Source organism: Aplidium turbinatum, chromosome 1, assembly GCF_918807975.1.
Source record: "Aplidium turbinatum chromosome 1, kaAplTurb1.1, whole genome shotgun sequence".
Classification (NCBI taxonomy): Eukaryota; Metazoa; Chordata; class Ascidiacea; order Aplousobranchia; family Polyclinidae; genus Aplidium; species Aplidium turbinatum.
Window position 1 is genome coordinate 1,623,751 of NC_137472.1, and position 25,799 is coordinate 1,649,549.

General features: G+C 37.2%; 1 protein-coding gene across 1 annotated transcript in view; it reads right to left on the minus strand.

Annotated features, from left to right (window-relative positions):
- The window catches only part of LOC145780007 (sushi, von Willebrand factor type A, EGF and pentraxin domain-containing protein 1-like), a 72,518-nt gene that overhangs the window by 35,003 nt on the left and 11,716 nt on the right, over positions 1-25,799 (minus strand). The window contains exons 4-7 of the mRNA XM_082591707.1: positions 15,774-15,947; positions 11,966-12,145; positions 10,733-10,843; positions 8,853-9,027 (exon numbers count right to left, since the gene is read on the minus strand). Coding sequence (XP_082447833.1) covers positions 8,853-9,027; positions 10,733-10,843; positions 11,966-12,145; positions 15,774-15,947 — 640 coding nt within the window. The remainder of the gene's footprint in view (positions 1-8,852; positions 9,028-10,732; positions 10,844-11,965; positions 12,146-15,773; positions 15,948-25,799) is intronic.

Genomic DNA, 25,799 nt, shown 5'->3' on the forward strand with positions numbered 1-25,799 from the left:
GGGTTACCACGTGTCCCCCACCATCAAGAACACGTGCATGCAATCTTAGACACACCACCGAAGGACCTCTTGGTGCTGCGAAAGACATCCAAAATGAAGTAGATGCTTTTGCTTGCTTTGTTGATGAAGATATGCTAAAACAGATTTGACTTGTATGAAATCCGGGGAATTGTTGGTCTTCTCTATCTTATCGGTGTGTATCGTTCTCAACACGAATCTCTTCGCTCGTTGTGGTCATCTGGCCCGTCAGGAAGAGAGATATTTTCCGCTTCTTTCGGCCGTAATCGGTTTGAGCAAGTTGTAGAAAATCTACGCTTTGACAGTCGTGAAAATCGCAACACGGATGATAAGTTTGCTCCTTTTCGAAAAATATGGGAACAGTTTATTGAAATTTGCAGAAAACATTATGTTGTAAATGGGTATGTAACCGTAGATGAACAACTGATACCATTTCGAGGTCGCTGTAGGTTTAGACAGCACATGCCCAGCAAGCCGGACAAGTACGGAATGAAGCTCTTTTTGTTGTGCGACTGCCCCACCGGCTACACATTTAAAGGGATGCCATATATTGGACGCCAAGGAAATCAGAGAAACTTTGGCTTGTCAGCTGATGTTGTGAAATTCCTTTCTAACCCACTGCAGTTTTCTGGAGTCAATATAACAACTGATAATTGGTTCACCAGTTCCCAGCATGCTGCTGACTTACTTTAGAAACAAATCACCTTGCTCGGTACGATGAGAAAAAATAGGCGAGAATTTCCCATTGAATTTGCAACAAGAAAGACGAGAAGGGTTGGATCAAGCTTGTTTGGTTTTAGTGACAGGCAAACGTTAGTATCGTATAACGTTAGTATCGTATGTACCAAGGAAAAATAAAGTTATAGTTTTACTATCAACTATGCATAATGATAACAAAGTTGATGCAGATAAAGGTTTGCCTGAAATGATACAAGATTATAATGCTACTAAAGCAGCTGTTGACAAAGTTGACCAACTTTGCCACAACTACAGTGTGCCGAAAAGGACAAAGCGCTGGCCACTTGTCTACTTCTACAAGCCAAAATTAAAGGAAGGGAAAAAAAAGCAAGTCATCGACGCCGAATATTTCTGGAAAACTTAGGTATGAGTTTGCTTCATCCATGGCTACAACGTCGAGCGCAAGTACACTAAAACAGCTTCCAAGAGCTACTAAACTATCGCTGCAAAATGTGGATACAAAATTGACATCGACTCTTCTCAATCAGCTACACATGAGGGTGGAAAGCGTAAAAGACGGCGGTGCCACATCTGTCCATCTTCTCTGGATCGTAAAACACCTCATGTGTGCGAGGAATGTAATGAGCCGTGTTGTATCGATCACCAACAAGTCACGGTTTTATGCTCATATTTTGCAGCTTGATTCTTGTGCTTAGCGTCATCATGGCTACTACATTAGAGTCATCATCGTCGTCATGGCTACTACGTAGTAAACTGCATTTTATTGCTTTTCATTCGTTTTTGTTGAGTTTTGAAGTTACACATTATTTCAATTCTTTTCTGTTGTTGACAGTTTGCAGTGTTGATCTTAAAGTCGGTTACTTTTTGCACAAAAAAAAATGTTGCATTTGCAATTATTTCAAATTTTGTTAGTTCTTTTCGAAGTATTATGCTTTGGAATGTATAATAGTGAACTTGAAACACAGTGATTTGTTTCATAACCACACTTAAGAAAGATATACAAATTGAAAGATTAAGCAATGCCCTTTAACAGGCCGGGTCATTTGAGACCCAGATAGGTAATAACGGTTGGTGAAACACATAGGCGTTTAATGGTTAAACAATAACAAAGATATCACTCCTAAAGCATAAGAAGAATCGACAGCCCCCCCCTCCAAACTGAGCAAGACTCAAGAAGCCCAACTTTCTAAGGGTTAAGAAATTTACAGTAAGTATTCAGCCAATATATCAGCAGCCATTTTGGATTTTAGTGTGATGTAATTCACATGCAACTGTTTTAATTCCTTAAATGGATTCCTTGTCAACGAAACATACGGATAGACACCAAAATTACCATTCTAGACAAAATACAAATGAATCTGTTTGTTTTTGTTTGAAATTTGTAATATGGCAGCCCTATTGGCGCCATTATTGCACTTCTACATGATGCAATCCCAAACCAGTCAAATAAATAGTTTCCATGATTGTATTCCTTGCCCCTCAAAACATATGGTTAGACACCAAAATTATCATCCTAGGTCAAATACTAACTGAGTTATAGGGAGTTATCTGAAACGGCAGCCATTTTGGACGCCACCTTGAATTTCCCAAAACGCTCAAGGTTGCACGGAGTGCACCCGACAGATTCTGAAAGAGTAGACTCTAGGCTACCAAAATCAATAAAAAAAAACTTTGCATAAATTTTCCAGGTTCAGCCAAAAAATTGGATTTGGCAACCGGACTAATAGAACAATAGATTGTAAATGTGGACGTTATTGCCAATTGTAAAGTAGCGATTGCAAGTGGTAGTGTATACTTATTTTGAAATCGACAAAAACGTTTGCTGTTCAGAATTTGATTTCTTCATGTGCTGGAAGTGGAAAACTATTGATCAGTTCAACATATTTCATCTACCATCTAACAAGTAGAACTATTCGACTATTTATCTGACTGTTTAACGTAAATTATCAAAAAAATACGTCATCGATTTTTATAAACTCTCACTACATGCAAAAAATAGAATTGTGACAAAAAAGTTACTATGGATCCTGGCTTTAAACTTGAGATGTTGCGACCGTGCCATATTTTACACTGATTATCCTACTTTGGTATCATGCAATTTATAACGTTCGTGTTTTGTCGCTTCTACCTTTTTTTAGACTTCTGCAATGCTTGGCATATATTTCTTTCGTTGTGGTGGTTAGAAATAAAATCAATCTGAACTGAACTTAAACTTTAAATAGAGTTGAACACGAGTGGTTACTGTGCAGTTATCTAATTATAATAATTTATTCAAGTTATCAAAGAATCATTGAAAGTTTTAAAGCTTCAGAATTTCTGGAAAGGTTCTGAATTGCAGAGTGTTCCCTTGATTTATGCAAAGAGACAATTTCTCAGAACAACCTTTCCAACATCTCCTCCCAGAGGAAATTTAAATTATAAAAGTCACCGCTATAGGGCAGTGCTTTGTCATCATCGGAGAAAATATTTGTTTCTTTGATTGCGCGAATTCTACCTGAGATGAAAGTGCAACCTAACATCATGTTGCCTTCGCATTGTTGTTGCTCAATGGTGCAGTATTGATTGGGAATTCTACCTGAGATGAAAGTGCAACCTAACATCATGTTGCCTTCGCATTGTTGTTGTTCAAGGATCCACAACATTAATTGGGTGGATCTTTATCTTTGGACTGAGAAAGCTTCTTTGAAGCTTCTTTAGACAAGTACGCGAAACTGCTTCATCCGGCAGTTTCGCATACTTGTAGAAGCTTTAAGCAACTTACGCAGGTCCGATTTTTAACTGTAGTTTTCCAATCCCAAGCTTCAATTGTATGAAGCAAAAAGGTCACAAACGATGAACTGAAGTACATTGTGTGTGGCAGTTATCCCTTATTGGAATACCTGTATACATTTTGTAAACACAAGGAATTGAATGCAACGTAAATTTCGTTAGGTTAACATGTCGTTTCTAATGGTAAATTATGATGAAAGATCATGGGATAATACTATTGACTTTAAAGGAAATCTAATGTCGACTTTTATTTTGCATTTTATCTATCAGTTTATCCCTGATTTCGAAACCTAATTATCTAATGCATTGTTGCATTGTCAATAGAAAAATGAAGTTAGGTAACGAAGAAGGCTTTTATCTCCTGTTCAGCTCCATACCATGGCAAGTGAAGTCAGGTAAATGTATCTATATTAGAAAGATATTGGTAAGCAAAGAACGACGAGTAAGCTGCATCAGTATAAAGTGGGCCAAAAGATGGCTTCACGAAGCAAGTGATTACAAATTGTCCAAATGTCTTTACAAATCGTCCAAATGTCTTTACAAATTGTCCAAATGTCTTTACAAATTGTCCAAATGTCTTTACAAATTGTCCAAATGTCTTTACAAATTGTCCAAATGTCTTTACAAATCGTCCAAATGTCTTTACAAATTGTCCAAATGTCTTTACAAATCGTCCAAATGTCTTTACAAATTGTCCAAATGTCTTTACAAATTGTCCAAAATTGTGATTACAAGTAAACTTAAATGTTTTACATCATGATCATCACCCGTTTGTTCCTATTGTAGTAGATAAGATCAGCGTTTGTTCCCGCTAAAATAGTTTCACCAGTTTTGCAACTCTTTTGCCACACATCCTAGTCGTCGGAGTTGATTCTATCCAGGTTCCTTGCACTTATGTCTTCTCTCACCAACTCTAGCTTCCTTTTTGGTCTCCCAATTTTCTTTTCATAGACAGAAATCTTCTTTGCCATCCCTCATGAAGTCTTGTCATCAGACATACGTTCCACATGACCATACTACTGCAAACTGTGACTGCTTAGAAACTCACTGATGCTTTATATCTGTGTCATCTATCTAATACTTTAATTTCTAATTCTACCCTTCAAGTTTTTTTTTACACATCATTCAAAGCATTCTCAATTCTGTTGTTGCTATAAATACTTCACCCAGGAAAACTGCATTTTTGACACAAGTACAAGCCCGATGCTAATCTGTCGGCCCAATTGCCCAGTGAATGCTTATTCAACTGTTCAATGCATATCCAGGATGCACTGTAAGGATTTGGGTTCAAGTTAAGGTTAGGGATAAATTTGGGGCACACTTTATACACAGGTATTAGATTTTGTTTTACGGCTTGGTGTAAGGTGAAAGGTAACGAGTAAGCTTTATAGGAAGCAGTGGAATAGCTACTGCACGTGCATGTACAGTGGAAAGGCTATTGCACGTGCATGTAGTATTACAGTGGGTGGGCTACTCTGAGTAAATTCTAAGCGTAGTCAAACAGTAATATCAAGTTTCAGAAACAAGAACAAAAACTAATTTGAGGGCACTGATTTCAAAACGATTTCAAAACTATTTGAGGGTAATAATTATAAAGCTAACAACGGTTATGACGTAACAGGTCACCTTTTTTTCAGACAATGCGATTTTACTGTTTCACTTCTGCACACTGAGAAGCATAAAAGTGAAGCTGTCAACACAAAAGCAGGTTCTAAGCGATGGATGTGGCGTGTATTAAGCACAGAGGAAAAAATAAATACTACGAATATGATTTTATGGCAATAGCTTCCTTCTTTTAGGTTGATGAGAGTGTTGGAAATCTGAACATTTATGTATCTAACTCCAGCAATAGTCTACTGCCATACTGACTTCAAAGTTGGGAATCTGAACATTTACGTATCTAACTCCAGCAATAGTCTACTGCCATACTGACTTCAAAGTTGGGAATCTGAACATTTATGTATCTAACTCCAGCAATAGTCCACTGCCATACTGACTTCAAAGTTGAGAATCTGAACATTTACGTATCTAACTCCAGCAATAGTCTACTGCAGTGGTGTGCAACCTTTATTACAGGAGGACCAGATATGAATAACTGGGTGAAACCGCGGGCCGCACGTTTATTTAACATATGATTTTTAGTAGTTGCAGGCACAAAAGAGTATTTTTTTTGTTATTCATATTATTCTTATATTAGGGGTTATCTCCTTCCAGAAATAATAAGTTAGGACGCATACATTTCTGAAGAAAACTGCTATTCAAATTTATTGTCACACCGTCTTTAAACGAGCTCAGTGAGAAGTTTGCAGCTGGCTTCTTTTCCCGACGGCTTTTTCCAAATTTACTTTAATGGATACTATACTTTACTTTGATACTTTACTTTAATGATCGCAATTCGAAGTCCATTTTCCAAGTGTTCGTCTGTCAGAACCGATCAATAGGGAGATTTCATGACGCCCGTTTTAGAAAAAAACGTTTGCACAAATACGAGCCAAAAAGTGCCATTTTTGAAGCCATGGATTTTTCAAATGTGGAAAGTCATCTTAGTTGAAATGCTTTCGGTAAAAATCGCCAAGATTCATTTCTAAATACTTTGCTTTCAAATTCGTTTTCTCTTGAAGATCAATCGGTTCAAGTTATATCTTGTGGTGCTTTGTTAATGTCTGTGTTGAATGGCGAAGCGAATATACCAAACAAATGTTCATGAGATTTGAAGTCCTTGAAACGAGCCAAAAATTCATACAACAATTTTTCAAGTTGGTCAGCAAATTCAGTTTTCTTCTCAGGATGCATTCCATAGTCTCTTAAAGTTGGAAAGTGGAAAAGATTTCCTGTCTGTACGTGAGCTTTCCAAAGTTGTACTTTGTTCATAATGCCTTTTATGTGACCATACATTTTTACGTTCCAAATAATTAAATACAATGGATTAGCGGTGGCCGGTGGGAGACTTCTAAAATGGTTAACAGAAGGTGCGAAATCTGCAATAATCCACTCCACAATGAATTGTTCACACGTACCAGACTAAACTAAGTTATAAACACGTTTCGCGGGCCGCACACAATTCAAAATTGGCACATCTTTGCGGGCCACATAATTTTTCTTCGCAGGCCGCATTTGGCCCGCGGGCCGCACGTTGCACACCCCTGGTCTTCTGCCATACTGACTTCAAAGGTCCTTTTTTCGAGATTGTTTACAAAATGAAAACAGAAATACTTCAACGTGTGTATTTTAACACTAGAACGGCCGAGGTGTCGAAATCGACACTTTTAGAAGTTTAGTGCACTATTTTGAGCCTTAATTGTTATCGCAACGTTTTCAAACTTTCAGTAGCTTCCCAATTATGCTTACACTTTATAGTTTAGTATTATTTTTCTAAAAAATCTTTTTATATTATCTACAATGTGCGGATATACCTCCAAAGGCCGAGGTGTCGAAATCGAGACCTCATACAAATGTAATAAGATTTGTAAAGTATAAAAGATTTTCTGTGTGGAAAAAACTAATTCAATAGTTTTTACACTTATTTATAGCGTTTCTCACGGTAATTGTCCAACGCTCGGCGTGACGTGTTTTATCGCTCGGCTTGATTTTAGGTCATCCCACTGAGTTTACAAATACCTTCCAAAAATCTATCAGCGATTTGCAACAGATAAGTTTATTCATATTCGAGAGCCACTGGAAGGACTTGTTGCCAATTGCATCAACAATTAAACTCCGGATTGGAGCCTGCCGAACGATGAACAGCTATTTCCAATGAAAAACAGATGTCCTTTTATCATGTTCATGCCAAACAAACCAGACAAGTTTGGCATGAAATTCTGGGTGTTAGCCGAGGTTCATTCCAAATACGTATGCAATACCGTACCGTACTTATCGTACCTTGGAGCTATTGAAAGAAAACAACGAAATGAAAGGCTTCTCCCCGAGGATGTAGTGATCAGGATCACCACCAATTTACACAGACAAAGCCGGTACAATGTCACAACAGTTAACTTCTTTACTAGGGTGAATCTTGCTGGTTTGCCACAGGAAAGAAATATAACCATATTTGGAACTGTTCGAGCTAACAGTAAAGGACTGACAAAGGAGGTGACCAAGGGTGGAGGAGAAAGAGTTTCCAGTAAATTCCTTTACAATTCAACGAACAGCTGCATGCTTGTAAACTATCAGGCAAAAAAAATGCAAATGTCCTTTCCACTATGCATGACAGACCCAGTATTAATGCAACAGAAAAAAAGAAACCCTCTGTGATGCATTTTTATAGCGAGAACAAAGTAGCAGTTGATGTGTTTGACCAAATGGCAAGAAAATACACCACACATGCAACAAGCAAAAGATGGCCTCTTGCAGTTTGGACAAATATGCTAGATGTTGCAGCTTTGAACTCTTGGATTATTTTTAGAAAACGTCCCGGCAGCAACATCAGTCGACGTGATTTTATCCTCCAGATTGAGAACTTGAGAACTGCTCATGTGCTGAAACGAAAGCCGACACTGCAGAGAAGAGCAGGGACGACAATCTAGAAATCGCAGAAAATGTGCTGGACATTATTGCAAAAACCATACAGTTACCATTTGCCGCGACTGTCGAAAAGTGGGAAGTGTGATAATGGTGACTGGAAAGTTACAGAGTGCAAAGGCTGCACTGCGTAAAGTGTTTGTTGGTTTGTTTGATTTTTTTCTCCTGAATAAGAAAACTTTGTGCTATTTTTATAATAATTATGTCTTCGCTCTGTTGATTTTTAGAGCATCGTACAGAGTCAACATCCAGACACAGTCAAGCTTCGAACTGATCAAAACCTGGTAGCCTACGTCATAATTTTCGTCTAAAACTAAAAAATGAACAGCGCAAATAAGTGACAAAAGTAATAAGTGCTTCAAATAATTATATCACTGTAAAATAAAACGAACTCTTACTGTTAATTTTGCGGAAAACTAAAGTTCTTGTGAAAAGTGTCGATTTCGACACCATCGGCCGTTAGAGGTATACTATTTTTTTCGGCCGTTCTAGTGTTAAGTAAGGATTGTAAGAATTTCAACCAACTGAGCTATGTTGGCCTACCAATAGCTGCTTCAGAATAATCTGTACTTAATGGAAGGCTCTGTTTCTATTAGTTTCAAATGAGATTTAACTTATTGTCATTGAGATTTAACTTGAGTCGTTGTGACGTCAGCCGCAATTCAATTTAAATCCAAGCGGCATCAGGGATTGCTTACATTTGTAACACTGATGATGAAGACAGTATAGTTTTCGAAACGTTTGTTTGCTGAACATGAGTTTGGTATCTACATTTTGGGCTCTTTATTTTTTGATTAGATTAACCAGGCGTTCCAACCATTTTGCTCCTAAGATTTAACTTCTTTCACCTGGAATCATCTCTTCCGAGTACAGAAACCGAGAAGTCCGAAGAACGACCAAGAGAGTTAACTTTGTAATGGAATCGCAGGCACCATGGAATGTTTTCTTGTGGAATCCTGGGGGAGGTAAAGGTCGCATCCACGTTTCGCTGCGAGCGCGAGAATCGTGATTGTGCAAGGTAACCTGCATTGTTTGCAAAATACATTTTACGATTATTCTTGTTTTTGTATATTGCTTCGAGCATAATGACAGTCGCCGCTGTTTCAAAATTCGAGAAAGGAACCTTCTTGTTCTGCTTTATATTTTCGTGCTTCGACAAAGCAACACTATCATAACTTTGCGTGTTTCAATTACTGTAATTTACACAGAAAACTATGTTAGTTGAAGCATTTAAAGCTTAGCTTGAAAAATCGTATGTGTTTACGTTTATTTTTTCAACATAGCCCTACGTGTTTTGTTGGTGCTCTAGGAGTGGCAAGGAAGAAAAAGAACATACCAAAGAGAAGATGTCTTTTCCTTTGCTAGTGGTGTATATTTAAATTTGCTTGAGCCAGGAAAAAATACTTTTTTGGCAAAACTGTTACGAAAATTGCATGTTTTTTGATATGAGGTTTTGTCAAAAATATGATTACGTCATTCGCTACATTATTGCAATGGAAGTTAGTGGCGCTGCTGTACGTGCAACTCTCTCACATCTTCAAAGCTACAACTGGCGCTGCTGTACGTGCAACTCGCTCACATCTTCAAAGCTACAACACTTTAACTGCCGGAAAATATGCTTTATATCAAACAATCATTTTGTTAACGCCGAAGCAGGAAACTGTGCCGCGATGGCCATTATTGATATGTCTCTGTCACGATGTTTAAGGCATGTTATGACTTGCTTGCTCTCGAAGCAACTAATGAAGAACAATGACAGCAGACATGCGCGTTGTTATTCTTCCGGCTAAACAATTACCAGCGTGACATCACTAGTGGTTCATGTAGTTTCTAAAAGACTTCTTCAAAAGTTAACCGAGGAAAAGAATGAAAGTATAAATTATCAAAAATAGACTCCTAGCTCGATTATTGTTGAACAAACGATACTCGCTCTTTTGTCACGTCATCATACGCGCATCGGTTGGTTAGTAACCGGTCTAAATAATATTAGTTTGTTTGTGATGATGAGCGTGGATTGTTCGCTCACTATTGATCGCTACATGTAAGAACAATGTTAGATTTTAGTTGTGTTGAAATAACATGAATTGTGAATTTAATGGTGACGTCTCTTCTGATGTGATACAAAACTGACATGTTCTGTTAGATCCACATATACAGCAGCAACAAACCGTCTGCCGAGTGGTGAGAGCCTGGTACGAAAGTCGAAAGAGCACCGGTCCGACACCGCTCATGAGCATTCGGTGGTGTCTGTGGCAAGACATTTAATGACATGCCTGAAAGTGGACACGAATAATGCATGTTTGCTTTCCCTTCTACTTAATCTAAATCTAAACTTCTAGGCGAACGCTATGCAACAAAAAAGCAATAAATCAATAAATGATTCAAAGAATTGTAAAACTTTACAATTTGTGTCCAAACTAATTGATTGTGATGGACCTTTTCAAATCAGTTTAGTTATCATATTGGTTTTTTCAAGCATGCACCAGAAAGTCAACACATAATCTGTGCATTGTAACAATACAATAATCAAGCGGAATGATGAGCAGATAACGTTAATTTGCATAACTTGAAAATAATCGAAATCATTGAAACAAATTATTTTCAACTACCACAAACGTTAGCTGATATTTTTGACTATTTAGCTCGTAACTTAAAGCAATTTAGTAGTTTGAACCAGTAAGATAAGGCTGAAAATAATTTCACAATCTTTTACGATTATCCCACTTACCCCTAGGGGCATTGGGAACGCTTCTGGAAAACGTTCGCATAATTCCAATTCCTCCGTTTTCATAACTACAAGTTGGGAATGCCGGATCTTCAAAGTTGCAGTCTGTGTCAACTGGAAACATAATCTTAATTTGAACTTATTCTACAATTTCATATTCCAGAGTGTTAGGAAAATTCACTGCTCAGTTTTATCTTGTCCTACGAAATTATGCCCCAGCTATCTGTCCTATATTGTAACACAGATTGTGAAAGAAAGAACACCTACATTTATGTAATTGTTGTCAAGAAGAAAATCAAAGATGAATGCCAAAGGTTAGCCCATTGGTCACAACGTTAAACCATAATCTCTTCGTGGGAAAATTGTAACATAAGATTCCCGGATCCGTTCGTCTGTATGCAATGACCGAAAGAAACACTTTTTTGAAAACGTCTATTCAAAAAGTGTATTTCTGTAAAAATAGTCCAAGGCTCAAAATTGGGGTGCAACGCGATACACCACTAAACTTGTCACTAACAATGCAAATTACTTGGATAAAGACGGAAATTTCGTCCAGCTGGCAAGCACTAAGCAAAACAGTTAAATATGCGACCAACTGTCAAGTAACAATTTTAAGAATGACGAGAATACATTGCAATATCTCAAACGCACGTAGGCAGCTACTGTGACGTAATCATGATAAGCAATGATAAGTTATACAAGCACCGGTTTAAGTTTGGCTTACACCTGTTCAAGTTTGGCTTACACCTGTTCAAGTAATTAAAGATTTAACGATGATGTAATGTTTCAACAGGTGTTCAAACGATTGTGCGATTCAAGATTTAACGATGATGTAATGTTTGCTTATTTCTAGCAACAGTCCATGACGTAAGACGTCAGGTTTAGTAGACAACGGTTCTATGTGACGTTTGATATGAAAATTGTCCGTAACACCCATGCTAGGAACTTGTATATTTACTTTAAATGAAGTAACAAAGGAAAGTAAGAAAAGTTTTTTGAATCTGATTGTAAAGTTCAACATTCCAAACTTAGCAATAGATTGAGTTTCGCTTTCACAAATCGCTTCGCAAACTAAATGTTATTTTATAGAAAAAAGCATGTTCCATATTTAATGTTAAACCACATTTTTCCATTCAAATGACTAAACCACAATTGTGTTCCCACTAAGAGAGTATAAGAAAAGTTACTTTTCCAATGAAGACTGATCATAATTCGTGGTTCATCATCAATCCTTACTTTCACATACGGGGAGTTCCCCCCATGATTGATTCTCATCGCATCTCCCAATCAGATTTCCATTCAATTTGTATCCACGATCACAGGTGTACCGAATCTCAGTGTTATAAACAAACACATCAATTCTTGACGTATCCACAGAGCCGTGTTCAGGTTCATGGGGAACTCCACATTCAACAACTAAACACAAAAACAATGTCATGTGATAGTTGGTTGCGCTGGTGCCATTGAAGTATTCACAACCACAATTCTTTATCAACTACGTAAGTTTGAACCAGATGTTCTCATAATTGGGTCACATTTCCTTCATTCACAGATCAATGACCTTGATCGTATTTAGTTGTTGAAGTCAGTAACATTGATGGATGGTATTATTTCCAAGTTTCACTAAAGCTTTGCTATGAGGGGGAGGCGTTTTAGTTTCAACTCTAACCCTGATTTTAGGATACAACAGTATATTTTAAAACCTTTGGTATGATGTTTTTGAAATTTTTGTCCAAAATTTCATTTATGAAGTTTTATTTTCTAATCTTGTATTGAGCTGGTTAAAGTAACAAATAAAATAAATGTAACCACATTCAATTAAAATCCATGTCGAAACTTTCACAGGCTTTATGTTCTTTCGTGCTGTGAAAAACACTTATGTGGAAGATTTTTTTAAAACTGACAGCCTTTTAATCATGTTATATGTGATATCATAAAATTACTTTACAAAAGCTATGAAAATTTTAATGAAAATTTTTGATCTAAAGTATGTAAATTAGTGATGTTTGCTACTATTGCTAGATCAGTTAGAGATTGCAATCGCCTACTTGTCAATATGACAAAAGTCAAATTGGCTAGTTGGGCTATAGATATAGGGCTAAGCTGCCTGGTCTTCCATCGGTGCACATCTGGTAATTCGTTAACTAAAATGTCTAGAATTTATTAAAAACAAACTTCAAGATGTGCGATCAAGCAACATCAGTAAATACTTCGCCTCCCTAGCTTATTCCATGGTCAAAAGGCTTCAAATGGCCACCAATTCTAAGGACGAGGGAACAAAATACTGATTGACATAATTTTCTATGTGCAACACTTAAATTGTTATACCGTTTCGTTTCATTACTTTGTGAAAATTAAGGCCAAAAAAAGTGCTATTTAAAAAACAACAGTAAACTTTTGTGGTTTAGACTGAACAACTAAGTTCAAAAATAAATATCAAGTACCAGTGCAATGGTGATCAAAGCTTCTTAGCAGATTTTATGTAACTATATAATTTTTAGGCTTTTAATGAAGTCTAAAATGCTTCAATCTTAGTAGAATAACTAGAATGCAGCAGCAATTGCACCTTCAATATTGTCCGATGTAGGCTTCAGCTACTTTGAAAGTAGCGCGCTACCGCTACTCGGACCAAAAATAGCGCTCCTTACTGCTACTTCTCTCGTAACTTTTGTCCTACACCGATATTAGGAAGCAACTACCGTGTGAGGTCAGAACGTCTTTGATACCATTTGTTTAAATAACCAATTCAACTGCATTGTAGAAAACATGTTCTGGGTAAAATAAGCATCTTACAAAAACACAAGCATTTCAAAATGCAAGTCACTGAGTACTGCCAGTTGGCTTCTGCACGTCTTTTCCAAATGAGGAAAGTCTCCACACCGCAACACTGGAAGGAATGTGGGTGTTCCACTTATTCAACCGACCTTCCAACTTGTAAGTAGGAAAGCTTAAGGACTTGCTTCTGTTAGAAAGAAATCCTCCACAATTGACTTTTTTCCGTACCGACATTTTCCGGATTGGACCAACACACCAAAAAGTTCATCCTCGGAGTCATGACTGGTGTCGGTGTGACTTTTGTCAGTACCAAAGTGGCCTGATGTTTCCCGCAATAGTCGAATGATTTCTGGTTTGATCTTTACTCGGATTATTTTCATAAAAAAATATAAAAACATAAAAACGAATAATATTTTTCACTTTAAATTGGAATGTATCGGAAGAGCGACAGAAAGAAATAATTATAGCACCCCTCCACTACTCCAACAAAAATGTAGAGCTGCTGCCGTTACTAAAATTAGCGCACTAGAATATTGCTTGAGTCAGATATGAGCAGAGTATGTGAATAGTTGTATGAAAGTTTTTTGAGTTTTGTCAACATAAGAAGCGTCTTTTTATAGGCCTTTGATAGAAAGTTGACTTTGTATTGTTTCAAACGTTTAACTCTTAGAAGGTTGGGCTCCTGGAATCTTGCTCAGTTTGGGGGGAGAGGGGCTGTCGAGTGTCGATTTATCTTATGCTTTGTGAGTGACTTAGTGAGTGAGTTATGCTTTATGAGTGACACCAGCACCCGTGGCTTAGTGGTTATCGCCTTCGGCTCTGGTGCTGGTAGCCCTGGGTTCGATTCCAGGTCGGGTCATACCAAAGACTTTGAAAAGGGTACCGATTGTGTTCTTTCTTGCATAACGCAGTGAAGATAAAACGGGTAATAATCTGGTGAGATTTCACCTTCTTCCAATCTGCTTTGATCCAGCATGGAAGCAGTACGGCTCATAAAATCACATGGAACCCTGTCAAGTAACCCATGTTGATGCGCATTCTGCTGCAAGCGGAGATAGCGAATGATTATTATTATGAGTGATGTCTCTGTTATTTTTTAAGGCACGGCTTCAAAATTTAGGATTCACTTTGTAAAATTATTCCCGCAAATAAAATCATTCTTTTCTTTTTTTTCTTTTTTCTTCTTCAAGAAATGAAAAAGATTAAAGCAAAGAAATGAAGGTTTTGAACATTCAGTGACTTTTATTTATTTATTTAATATGTAAAAAAAATTTTTGGAATAGTTGTGCTTATATTTCCCTGCTACGTTCATACTGCAAACTCAATTGTAGACCTAAAATACACAAACGAAGATGTAAATAGCTATTCAAGCAGGCTAAGGTGTTACTTATGAGAAATTTGGTTCCATAAAACAAGAAGCTAGCCATGAGTTTTGGAAAGCATTAGTTTAGGAAGAAAGATAAAACAACAAACGCAGTTTTTTTTTTTCAAATTCGTGTAACAATGTTTTGTTATAAGTGACAGAAAAGGTTCTTTTTACTTACCCATGAAGTAATTAAGGATCCTGCAGTCTTATCTCAGAAAACCAATACTCACAAAAATAAAAAGTTTGGTTTGTCCATGAAGTTATCAATTGTATCCTACTTTGTATATCTGGGGTGAAACTACTTTCAGCAAAAGAAAAATTTGTTCAGATTTTTGTGAGTTGCTCGGTCTTACAGGGGTTCCCAAACTTTTTTGGTTTGTGGCCCAAATGCCTACTTAATAGCGATTTGTGGCTCACCACGTGGCTTTCTCCATAAAAGGTTACTTTGTTATTTAAAAAAAATGGTTGTCCAATTGGGCGCTAGCCAAATAAAGCGCGCCCAACACGAATTTTTGGGGCCTACAGAAATCAAAGGTAGCCCAATTGGGCGTAAAAGCGCCTAATCTGGCAACCCTACCACTCACATGCCTGACTACTCAGTACTCACCCACTTTGAACTGCTATCCCCACACAGGAGCTAAAACCCATTTTTAGGAGACAATGACCTTTCTTGCTAAATAATTATTGTTTTGCAAATATTATGTTTTTCAAAACAAAGCGTATAATATCTACAGTGTAACAAAACAGTAAAGTCTGTTCAATTGGCTCTGTGGCCCATTGAAAATGTCTTGGTGGCCTAGTACTGGGCCATGGCTCACAGTTTGGGAACCACTTGTTTAGAGATCTATACATTCCTCATTCAAACATGATATATTAATAGTTATGAGACATGTTTGTGATTACCGTGACATTCCGGAACCTCTCCCCACCACTTCCTATCGGCTCTACAACGTCGCTGATTGTTCCCCCTCATGAAATATCCTTCATCACAAAAATATGTGGCCACGTCCCCAATGATTTGTCCTCCTTCCACTCTACCGTTAGGAATATCGGACAGCACAGGCCTGCAAGTGGCGACTGTGGAAACAAAATGCAAATTTTTTACAACACATCGGGAGTGTAGTTTATATAGTTTGCATTAAATAATTGCAATCTTGTATGTAGTGTGGGGCACAATTATAAATTATAAAGTAAACAGAGCATAGCCTCTACATGTCTCCAGCCATGGAATGGTAAAGAAGAAAGGTTTAAACAAAGAAGAAAAATAAATGACCTGCCAGACAATATTGAGGGAAACTGTCCAAAAGAAATTAGTGAACAACTTTGTTTTAAAGCGGTCATCCATAACAATGCGAACTATATACTACCTGGCATCGGTTTTTAAGCAGTAATGATAATCTGAACACAACAGATGACATTCGTGTTAGAAGTTAAAACTAGTAAGATCACAAAATTTCACTAACTAGAACGAAAGCTGCGGTCACTTTTAACCGCATGCAAGTTTGGCCTAAAATACAAAAATGCTGTAATTTGCTCATTGGAATTAGTTGAACGAGTTTTGTTAGAGTTTGTGGAGCAAAATTCTTTTAATAATTGAAATATTACATATACGAGCATATTTTAGTCATTTGTTGCATTGGTATTGTCGTAGACCAGGGGTTCCCAAACTTTCTGTTCATCGGCACCTTTTGGTCAATTTATAGATTCGCTCGTGTACCCCAAAAATTTTCTCATATGTTTGGCTTTAAAAAGTATAGATATTGCAACAAATTAACAGTAGAGATACATAAGAACACTGCATACATGATATTTTGTACCCATCAAAGCACACAAAGCTATTCATAACGATGCAAACTTATTTCAATCTCATGTTGAATCTTTTCAGTCTTATCCTAAGGTAGGCTTAGGCTACACTTGAACTGAAACCATAGATCAGGGGTGTGCAACCTTTATTACAGGAGGGCCAGATATAAATAACTGGGTGAAACCGCGTCTGCACGTTTATTTAACATATGATTTCTAGTAGTTGCAGGCACAAAAAAGTAGTTGTTTTGTTATTCATGTCATTCTTATGGCATTATTAGAGGTTATCTCCTTGCAGAAATAATAAGTTAAGACGCATAAATTTCTGAAGAAAACTGCTATTCAAATTTATTGTCACACCGACCTTTTAAACGACTTCATTGAGAAGTTTGCAGCTGGCTTCTTTTCCGACGGCTTTTTCCAAACTTATCGTACTTTAATGGAAGTGTTCGCAATTCGAAGTCCACTTTTCAAGTGTTCGTCTGTCAGAACCGATCGATAGGGAGATTTCATGACGCCCATTTTATGAAAAAATTGTTCGCAAAAATGCCTTGAGCTAAAAAGAGCCATTTGTGAAGCCATGGATTTTTTCCAATGTGGAAAGTTATCCTGGTTGAGATGTTTTCCGTAAAAATTGCCAAGATTCATTTCTAAATACTTTGCTTTCAAATCCGTTTTCTCTTGAAGATCAATCAGTTCAAGTTGTATATCAGCAGGTGCTTTTGTTAATGACTGTGTCGAATGGCGAAGAGAATATACCAAACAAATATTCATGAGATTTGAAGTCCTTGAAAGGAGCCAAAAATTCATACAACAATTTTTCAAATTTAGTTTTCTTCTCAGGATGCATTCCCTACTCTCTCAAAGTTGGAAAGTGGAAAAGATTTCCTTTGTGTTTGTGAACTTTCCAAAGTCGTAATGTGTTCATAAAGCCTTTTATGAGACCATACATTTTTACGTTCCAAATAATTAAACACAATGAATTAGCGGTGGCAGTGGGAGATTTCTAAAATGGTTAACAGAAGGTGCAAAATCTACAATAATCCACTCCACAATGAATTGTTCACACGTACCAGACTAAACTAAATTATAAACACGTTTCGCGGGCCGCACACGATTCAAAATTGGCACATCTTTGCGGGCCGCACAATTTTTCTTCGCGGCCGCATTTGGCCCGCGGGCCGCACGTTGCACACACCTGCCATAGATAACTTACTAAGTCATACTTAGAGTCATCTATGCTGAAACTCATACATTCTAGTCTGCTGACTTAATTCTTGATTCAACTGTTTCATCACAGATCTTTGATTTGTGCCGTAACCGATTGGCAAGACAACTGTAGCTTGAATGTTGTTTAACAAGCGGGGACGACGGGTCGACTGTATTTGCTTTCTAGGCTAGCCTTTGTAATTACGGTTCTCATAGCAATCAATCAGCTGTTTTGTCTTGTGTGCTGTAATTGGACAAAATAAGTCATGTGAACTTGGTAGTTACTGTAGTTGTAGTTAAAGCTTCAACTGGGGTGAAAACGTGACTTACTAAGGAGTTCTTAATCTCAGGTCTGCAAATTATTAACATCAGGTGATAGAAAACATTTTAAGGCAAATTAGAAGTTATTGAAATAATATCCTTATACTTAATCTAATGTACCCCTTGAAAAGTCGAAATGTACCCCTGGGGGTACATGTACCCCAGTTTGGGAACCCTTGTCGTAGACCTATTTATAATTAATGATCAAGAGCAAGTAACAACAATCATTTGCAATAAAGTTTGTTTTGGATTTGCCAAATGTATGACAGGCCATGGCTGATTTGTGTTTGTGTTGCTGAACTGACACAGCGTTTTTGTTGTTTTTTAACCCTTTGCTTTTAAACCTTTTTTTGCAAGTTAAGTACTCGAGTGGGGGGGCGTTTTTGGACCAAATTTAACCAGCTGTTATGTGTGATTTGCTGGTTCGTTTTGAACAGAATTTGCACTAATGTGTAGAAAAATCGCTTGTCTATAAGTTTGTAAAGTTAATATTCTGACATTTTGTAGGGGAAGGTGACAATAGTCGTGCAGGTTCCATAGTTGTGCATGTGCCATTTCCCACCATTTCATGCATGGTTGATCAAGTATGACACCCCTCCTGTGATGCCTCTAAGTAATGTGCTAATCTCTCATAGGTAACAAAGCTGATGTACAAGACATCTCTGCGGCTACTTGGGCGGACCATAAATGGAGTTCGGAATGGAGGTCAAGCACCACCAGACTCCATTCATTCATCCCCGACGCCGACACACACCCCATCGGCCTGACACTACAGAGACAGGCATGGGTGCGCCTCAACCCTCTCCGTGTGGGCGTCGGGCTTTTCGCTCAACCATGCACCAAAGGGAAATGGCCTCTTCCTCCTCCTGTGAATGTGGTGCCGAGGAACAGACAGCAGACCACATCATCAATGACTGTTCCATCTTCAAGCCACCTAAGGGAGTGGAAGGTCTGCAAATTCACCTATCAGTTTATTTGCAAAACGTGATTTTTGTAATCTTTTTTGTAGGTAAATGCTTGTACTATAACCTCATCATAACGTTTGTTTGATAACTTTACTCATGCTTAAGTTTTTAATTAAAATGTTAAAAATTGCACAACTATGGTCACTTTCCCCTATGCTTAACTTGATAGTTCATTTTATTGCAAAAGTACCCAAAAACGACTATTTTGCTTTATATTGCCGCCTTTTAGTTACCGTGCTAATCCAACTTTACGAAAAGCGCTGCAAAACAATGAGCCCGCTCCAATGCAATGCGGAGTGTGTGTGCCAGTGCATTATATCATAAAGCTTTGCGTGAATATCTTACATAGTGCTTTATTTCTGAAATCTTCGATGCAAGAAACCCATAGATAGTTTACTAGATGGAAAATCTCCCATTGTTTTCCTTATGTTACAATGTAAATAATGATTGAAATTTTCAGTAAACAATGACGGTTTACATTGTTGTGCAATGCAAAAATGACTAATTATATCGGCTTGATATTCAATGGTTTCTATTGTTTTCAATATCAAATTGGAACAAAAATTGCATTTGTTTTTCATAAGCCAATGCTTTTCGAAACTGATAATTTCCAGTTCTTATGGAACCAAGCATCCCTTAGCAATAGTACCTAAAATATTGACTTTCTTGTTTGTGTGGTTTTGGCTTACAATCGCATGTAGATATTTCGATGTGAGAGAAGTAGCTTGCAATACTATTGAAATTCTCTGAAGTTTCTCATTTGCAAACTTGTTGATTTTTAAATTATTGATTTTCACGATTGCGTCTAACAAAGAACCAAACGCCATTCCATTTGCACTGTAGCACATTTATGACTAACCATGTGGGATATTCACTAAAATACAAATACAAATAACGCTAGGTTTGAGTACTTCTTTTATTTTAGATATCTATCAGACAGTTTACTTGCGCCGTCGTCGTAAGTAACAAAACAAAACACACAAAAAAAATATAGTTGGATAGAAACTATTACGTGAAAGAGGTGGTCAAACAAATATGTACAAGCAAAGCAGCGATTATCCCAGACAGAAAAATCCGTCCTTTCTCTACATTGATTTAACGTCTTTAGACGTTAAATCAATGTGAAAATCACAGAGTGTTCTTCTAGGAATAGTTTCTAAAAAGAACAAAAAACTACCGAATGGTTTCAACAACAAAATTGATTTCAACGTAGGTTTAAAGTTGATAATAAAAGATGAAACGGAGCTACGATAAAAAACAATTATTTTGTAGGCTACCCGATTATTACCCTTCTTCAATTGTTCCAAACCTTTAGATACCGCACAGGATGGAGAAACTTCTTATGACTTTATATTGTCTAAACCAGTGCTTTTCAACCTGTGAGATGGTACGCACCTGTGCGGATGAAAAAACTGCAGTGCAGATGACAAACGTGGTGCGGATGAGTGTGGATGAAAATTGTGCATATTTTTTACTTTTTCTGACGTGGAATAATTCAAATAAACTTATTCATTGTGATTTGTTGCTTGCAGAACCTATCTTATTGTTCTAATGCACACGCAAGCTATATCTATCTCATTTAAATTTAATTTCTGTAAGATTTATCCTTTTGTCACAACTATGCATTGCTAATTTGGTTCATTATTCATCAGGCAGAAGCATTGAAAACAAAGCTGTGGGTTTTGAACTCCTTCGGTGAACAGGAGCCTCCGGGACCTTTGGGTCATACTCTCAAAACCGATTTCTGCCATCAAGCATTTTTCATTCGCGGTAAACACGTTGCATTTTGGTCTAGATAGTTCTTGGCCATCCAAGACCTGGCCATCCAAGCACTAAAAGTTCTTGTACAAAACCCCACAACTTATTTGGCCGAAAAGTGCTTTAGTGCACCAGTTGACATCAAAATGAAGAAAAGGAGTTGTCTTCTTGATGAGACACTTGATGGCCTAATGCGGGGAGCTTTGGAGCAAGAAGCAAATCCATGCCAAACTCAAACGAATTCTGTTTCCGAAAATCTTTGCCATTGTTCATTGCAAACACAGTTGATGCATTTATGCGGCAAGTATCTAAAACACATGCAAATTCCGGGATTGTCCATCACTTTGATTTGGTTTTTACTGTGTTGTTTCCCATCGTTGGTCCATCACGTCTGTATCACCTTTAGTAAAGTCATAAAACTTGTAAAACGGAAAACTCCGTTATACGTCGCTCTCCTTATCGCCTATAAGCGAAGAAAAATCGATTTCATGCTTTCCAAAAGTTGGCCAAAACAGCAAAAATTCACTAAATTCTTGAATGTACCAACAAACTACACAACTTTTGCTTTCAAACTTTATATCATCAGATCCGTCTTGCAATTTTGGCAAAAGTAAAAAAAAACAAGTGCATGACATTACTGTGCTTCAAGTAAAAGAAATGTGAGGGAAGGGAGCAGATCAAGCCTGCCTTTGAGGATCAAAGTGCTAACACATGGATGCATGCTGAACTTTTTTTCGTAATTCACAAGAACTGGGTCTATAGTGACCCATCATATTCTCTTCGAAATGCGATATACCAAAACTAAATTACCCTACCTCTGTGCTGCATATATGCGTTTTGTTATGGTTGGTCCGTTGGTTGGTTTTGAATCTTTATCCTCGGACTGACAAAGCTTTGATAGGTTATTCCTAGTAGTTTCGCATTCTTGTAGACATGTAGAGGCTTTTGACGCAGGACCGGTTACTGAGATTGACAGAGTGAACTTTTCGATTGTTGAAATGTTGTTGCAGGAGAATTATTCCATCCATTAGGTGTCACTGAATTGAGAGCAGTCCTTAATGTGCGTTGCTCAAGCGCACACCCCGAGAGTCGAACCAGCGCTACTTGATCTTGAAGTTTCTTCGTCCACGAAGGCACGCGCAAACCAACTGAGATATCGGGTCAAAACATGTTCCTTTGACTTTATTAACCCTACCTTAGTACGAGCTGTTTTTGTACGCGGAAAGTACGTCAAAGGCTATCTTCGCCCCGTGCTAATTAATCGCTAATAACGAGAGCAGCTCCCGTGATTTTGGTAGACCTAATATGCGCCATTTTGTCGAAAATGACTCTTTTGCATTTGTCTACGTTTAAAGACTTCATGCATCTCCTGACAAAAATTTGTGCCCTAATGTAGTATGGTTTTCGAGATAATTGGTGGGTAAAACCTAACATATTCATCTACTCCAATCACGTAACAGGATATCGTCACGTGACAGCCATAATTTCAGAAGCAATTACAGCAGGCTATTTCACCACATTTTACATCTCTTGAGTTGCACGAAGCGGATTTAAAAGCGTTTGATAAAGTAGATTGGGCGAAAATGTTGTCAAGCACTAAGTAAGCTTAATTATGTAGGCTAACCTTAAAATGTCCATCCGAACACATTAGCTTTTCTTTTCATTAAATGCCGTATCATTTACGTCTCGTCGATCAGTTTGATGTTTCGTAGCCTACTGGTATACTGATGGCTTAGTTGACTTTACGGTACGCTAAATAACTTAGCTTGCATATGATTATTAAGATTTTAAAGCAGAGGCCCGGGAGTACGCTACTCAGTGTGTTTGGTCATTTTTAATCAACCGTCCCAGATGCTGTGCAGTCAATTAGCCAATGTAGTACGGTAGCCTTAAATCAGGGGTGACGAACCTTTTTGCGGTCGCGGGCCATTTTGTCAGTTACACATGAGTTATCGGGCCACACAACTTAGCGCTTGTCAAAATTCTATGACATCATAGATTGGAATCGACCAAAAATACAAGGTGAAGTTGGTGAATAGTGTTTAAACAACTTTGCCTTATAGCTTTCCTATTTTCTAACTTTGAAACTTGAAAGTTAGTGTTTAGGGCAAGAAAATAGCAAAGGAAAGGTGCACCAGTGAATGCATAAAACAGCTTTGAGATGTCTTTTGTCTTTAATGCATGAGCGATTGTCAAATCGTTTGGCGGGCCTCACAAAACTCTTTGACGGGCCGCATGCGGCCCGCAGGTTTGTCACCTCTGCCTTAAATGAAGGCATAGTTCTTAAGTAGGCTACCAACAACTAATTTTGAGTCAGCGATAGCCTTTCACCTATAGCAGGTTTTTGTGATATCAGCACAGTCATCTAGAGATTACAGTGATGAAATGATACACAGTTCTGGGAGAAGTCCAGAGGCTTACCGGTACTTTAGGTTTGATTTAGGCTTACAAAGCCAACATATTGTGGTCAAAGTCAACATTTAGCTTATAGGAGGCTTTATCATACAAAAACATAACATTAAATAAGCCAATAAGGCGGTTAAAGTCAACATCGAGAGTAGCCTATATATTAGGTTTTATCATACAAACCTAATACTTTTTTTATAACTAGTTATCAGGCAACACCAAATATAAGCCATATTTTAATAAACAAACAAAAACCTGGCTCAAATTTCATTCTTAAAAATTTTGTTTGGTTGTCCGCTCCAGCCTTCCAAAAGTCAACTTCGAGTGTTTTACCTTGTTAATTTTACAGCTATAAACACAAAAAGTCGTTTATCTCGAAAACTTGAAAATGGCGGATATTAGGTTATGACAAATCACGGGAGAGCTATGAGAATCACAGAGCCAAAGTATTTCACAAGATAATAGCCATGTGTAGTGTGCGTATAGAAATTAAATTTTTACCCAACAAATTTATTAAAATAAAATGTTTGAGATTAAAAAACGTCAGAAAGTCGGTTTTAATTTTCCGAAAATAGCTTCAAAATTGATCGACCGCATATTTTAAAATTATAACATCGAGTAATGCTAAACTGAACAAAAAATTACCTTTGTTCATAAATATAAGGCATTTTTGGGCGTTTTTACTTTTCAAAGTAATTGCACTAACATTTATAATATTTAACAGTTTCATGAATATGTCTAGCCTGAGACGAAATGCTTATTGTGAAGGGCTAGAAAGTAGAAAAATGACCAGTGTAAGTTTAGAAAATTGACAAAGAATAAAAACTAAAAGTCAAAAAATTTCACATTTCTAGCATATTTCCTTCTGTGAAATATTTCACTACTAGAGTGGGGCGTCCTCATAAAACCCCATGCCGCCACAGATAAGTTAAGCAGTAAAGTGTTAGCCTCACACGAAATGTTGGACCGTACAGAATAAACAAGAATGGTTGACACGAAAATAAGAAAGTACAACTAGTCATAACAGATAAAATTTTGCAAAAAGTTTCGTAGACATTCAATAAACTGACTTCGACTTCCATGTTACTCAGGCTTTGCTAAACTAGCGACTGCGCACAAACACATGAGGAAAAAATCTTTATTGCTACTTATAATGTGATATCTCTTTTCGAAAAGGCAGGCCTACATCTTATCAACGTAGTGTTAAATTGTCAACTGTCATGTAATTGGTCTTTCCGAAGTCAGAAGAATATGAGGAAAAACTACTCAATGAGGAGGTCACACATTTTTCCACAAAGTAGGAGAAAATATCAAGCAAAGTGGTGTTGGATTTTACGTTCACAAACGTTTAATCAGTAATGTGAAAGAATTCTACGGAGAGATTTGTACTTTATTTGTAACAATTTCGGCTAATGTTTTTTCGCACAAATCTCATATTATATGACTTTCAAGAGTACCATTCACAAAACGAAGTTACAGCAAAATGTATCCCACACTGTTTTGACTCTTTTTTTTGCAATAATAGGCTAACTAGCTAATCTATATTCCCAAAGGTCACTACATGAGTTTCGAGTTTTACATAAAAATAAGTTGCAACAAATATGTGTCTCTGTTCTGATTGAGCCTAATTTAGCAGTCGCAACAATATTGGCTAATTTTCTTTGCTTAAATTTCATACATGAGTTATGTCGTCACTCAAAGATATGAGACATGCAAATATTTTAAACAAATTGTTAAATTTCTTGTCAATTAGTTCATTTTTTAATATAAAATGCAGTTTTAATTTGTTTTTCAAAGCAAGAAGCTGAAAAGAAATGTGATTTTAATGAATTGACAAAATATCAAAAATTTTCTGCCCGATTTTTTTTTGCAATTTTGCCCGAATTATAGACAAATCAAAAGTTTTGGGGTTGCAACCGCAATCTCTGCGCCTCTAGCTCTTGCACCTATGCTTCGGCAGATAAAGTTCAATATTTAAATGAAAATTGTTCCTTTCACTCAAAAAACAAGTCTACGACCAATCCATCCTTCCAACTGTTACATATGACGCGGAAACTTGGAACCGTACAAAAAAGTTAACTCTTAAACTAAGATCAATGCAAAGAGCACATCAACGGATTGTGATAGGTTTAACATTGCAAGATAAAAAAAAACTGCTGAATGGATTCGAAATCAAACAAAATTACGGGGTATTGTGGCAGCTATCAAAAACCTAAAATGGTCATGGGCAAGTCATATAGCAAAACATCAGGACAACAGATAGACTAAAAAATTACCAACTTGGACACCTTAGGAAAACAAGCGGAAAGTAAAAAATGAGTTGGAGCGACAAGATTGACAAAGAATATAGAACAACTAACTGGTACCGTACATAAAACACACAATCGACTGGATCGGCAAGAAAAAAGGAAGGCCTTCGCTTTGCAATGGGCTACCACAGGCTGAAAATGACGAATAACGATGACAA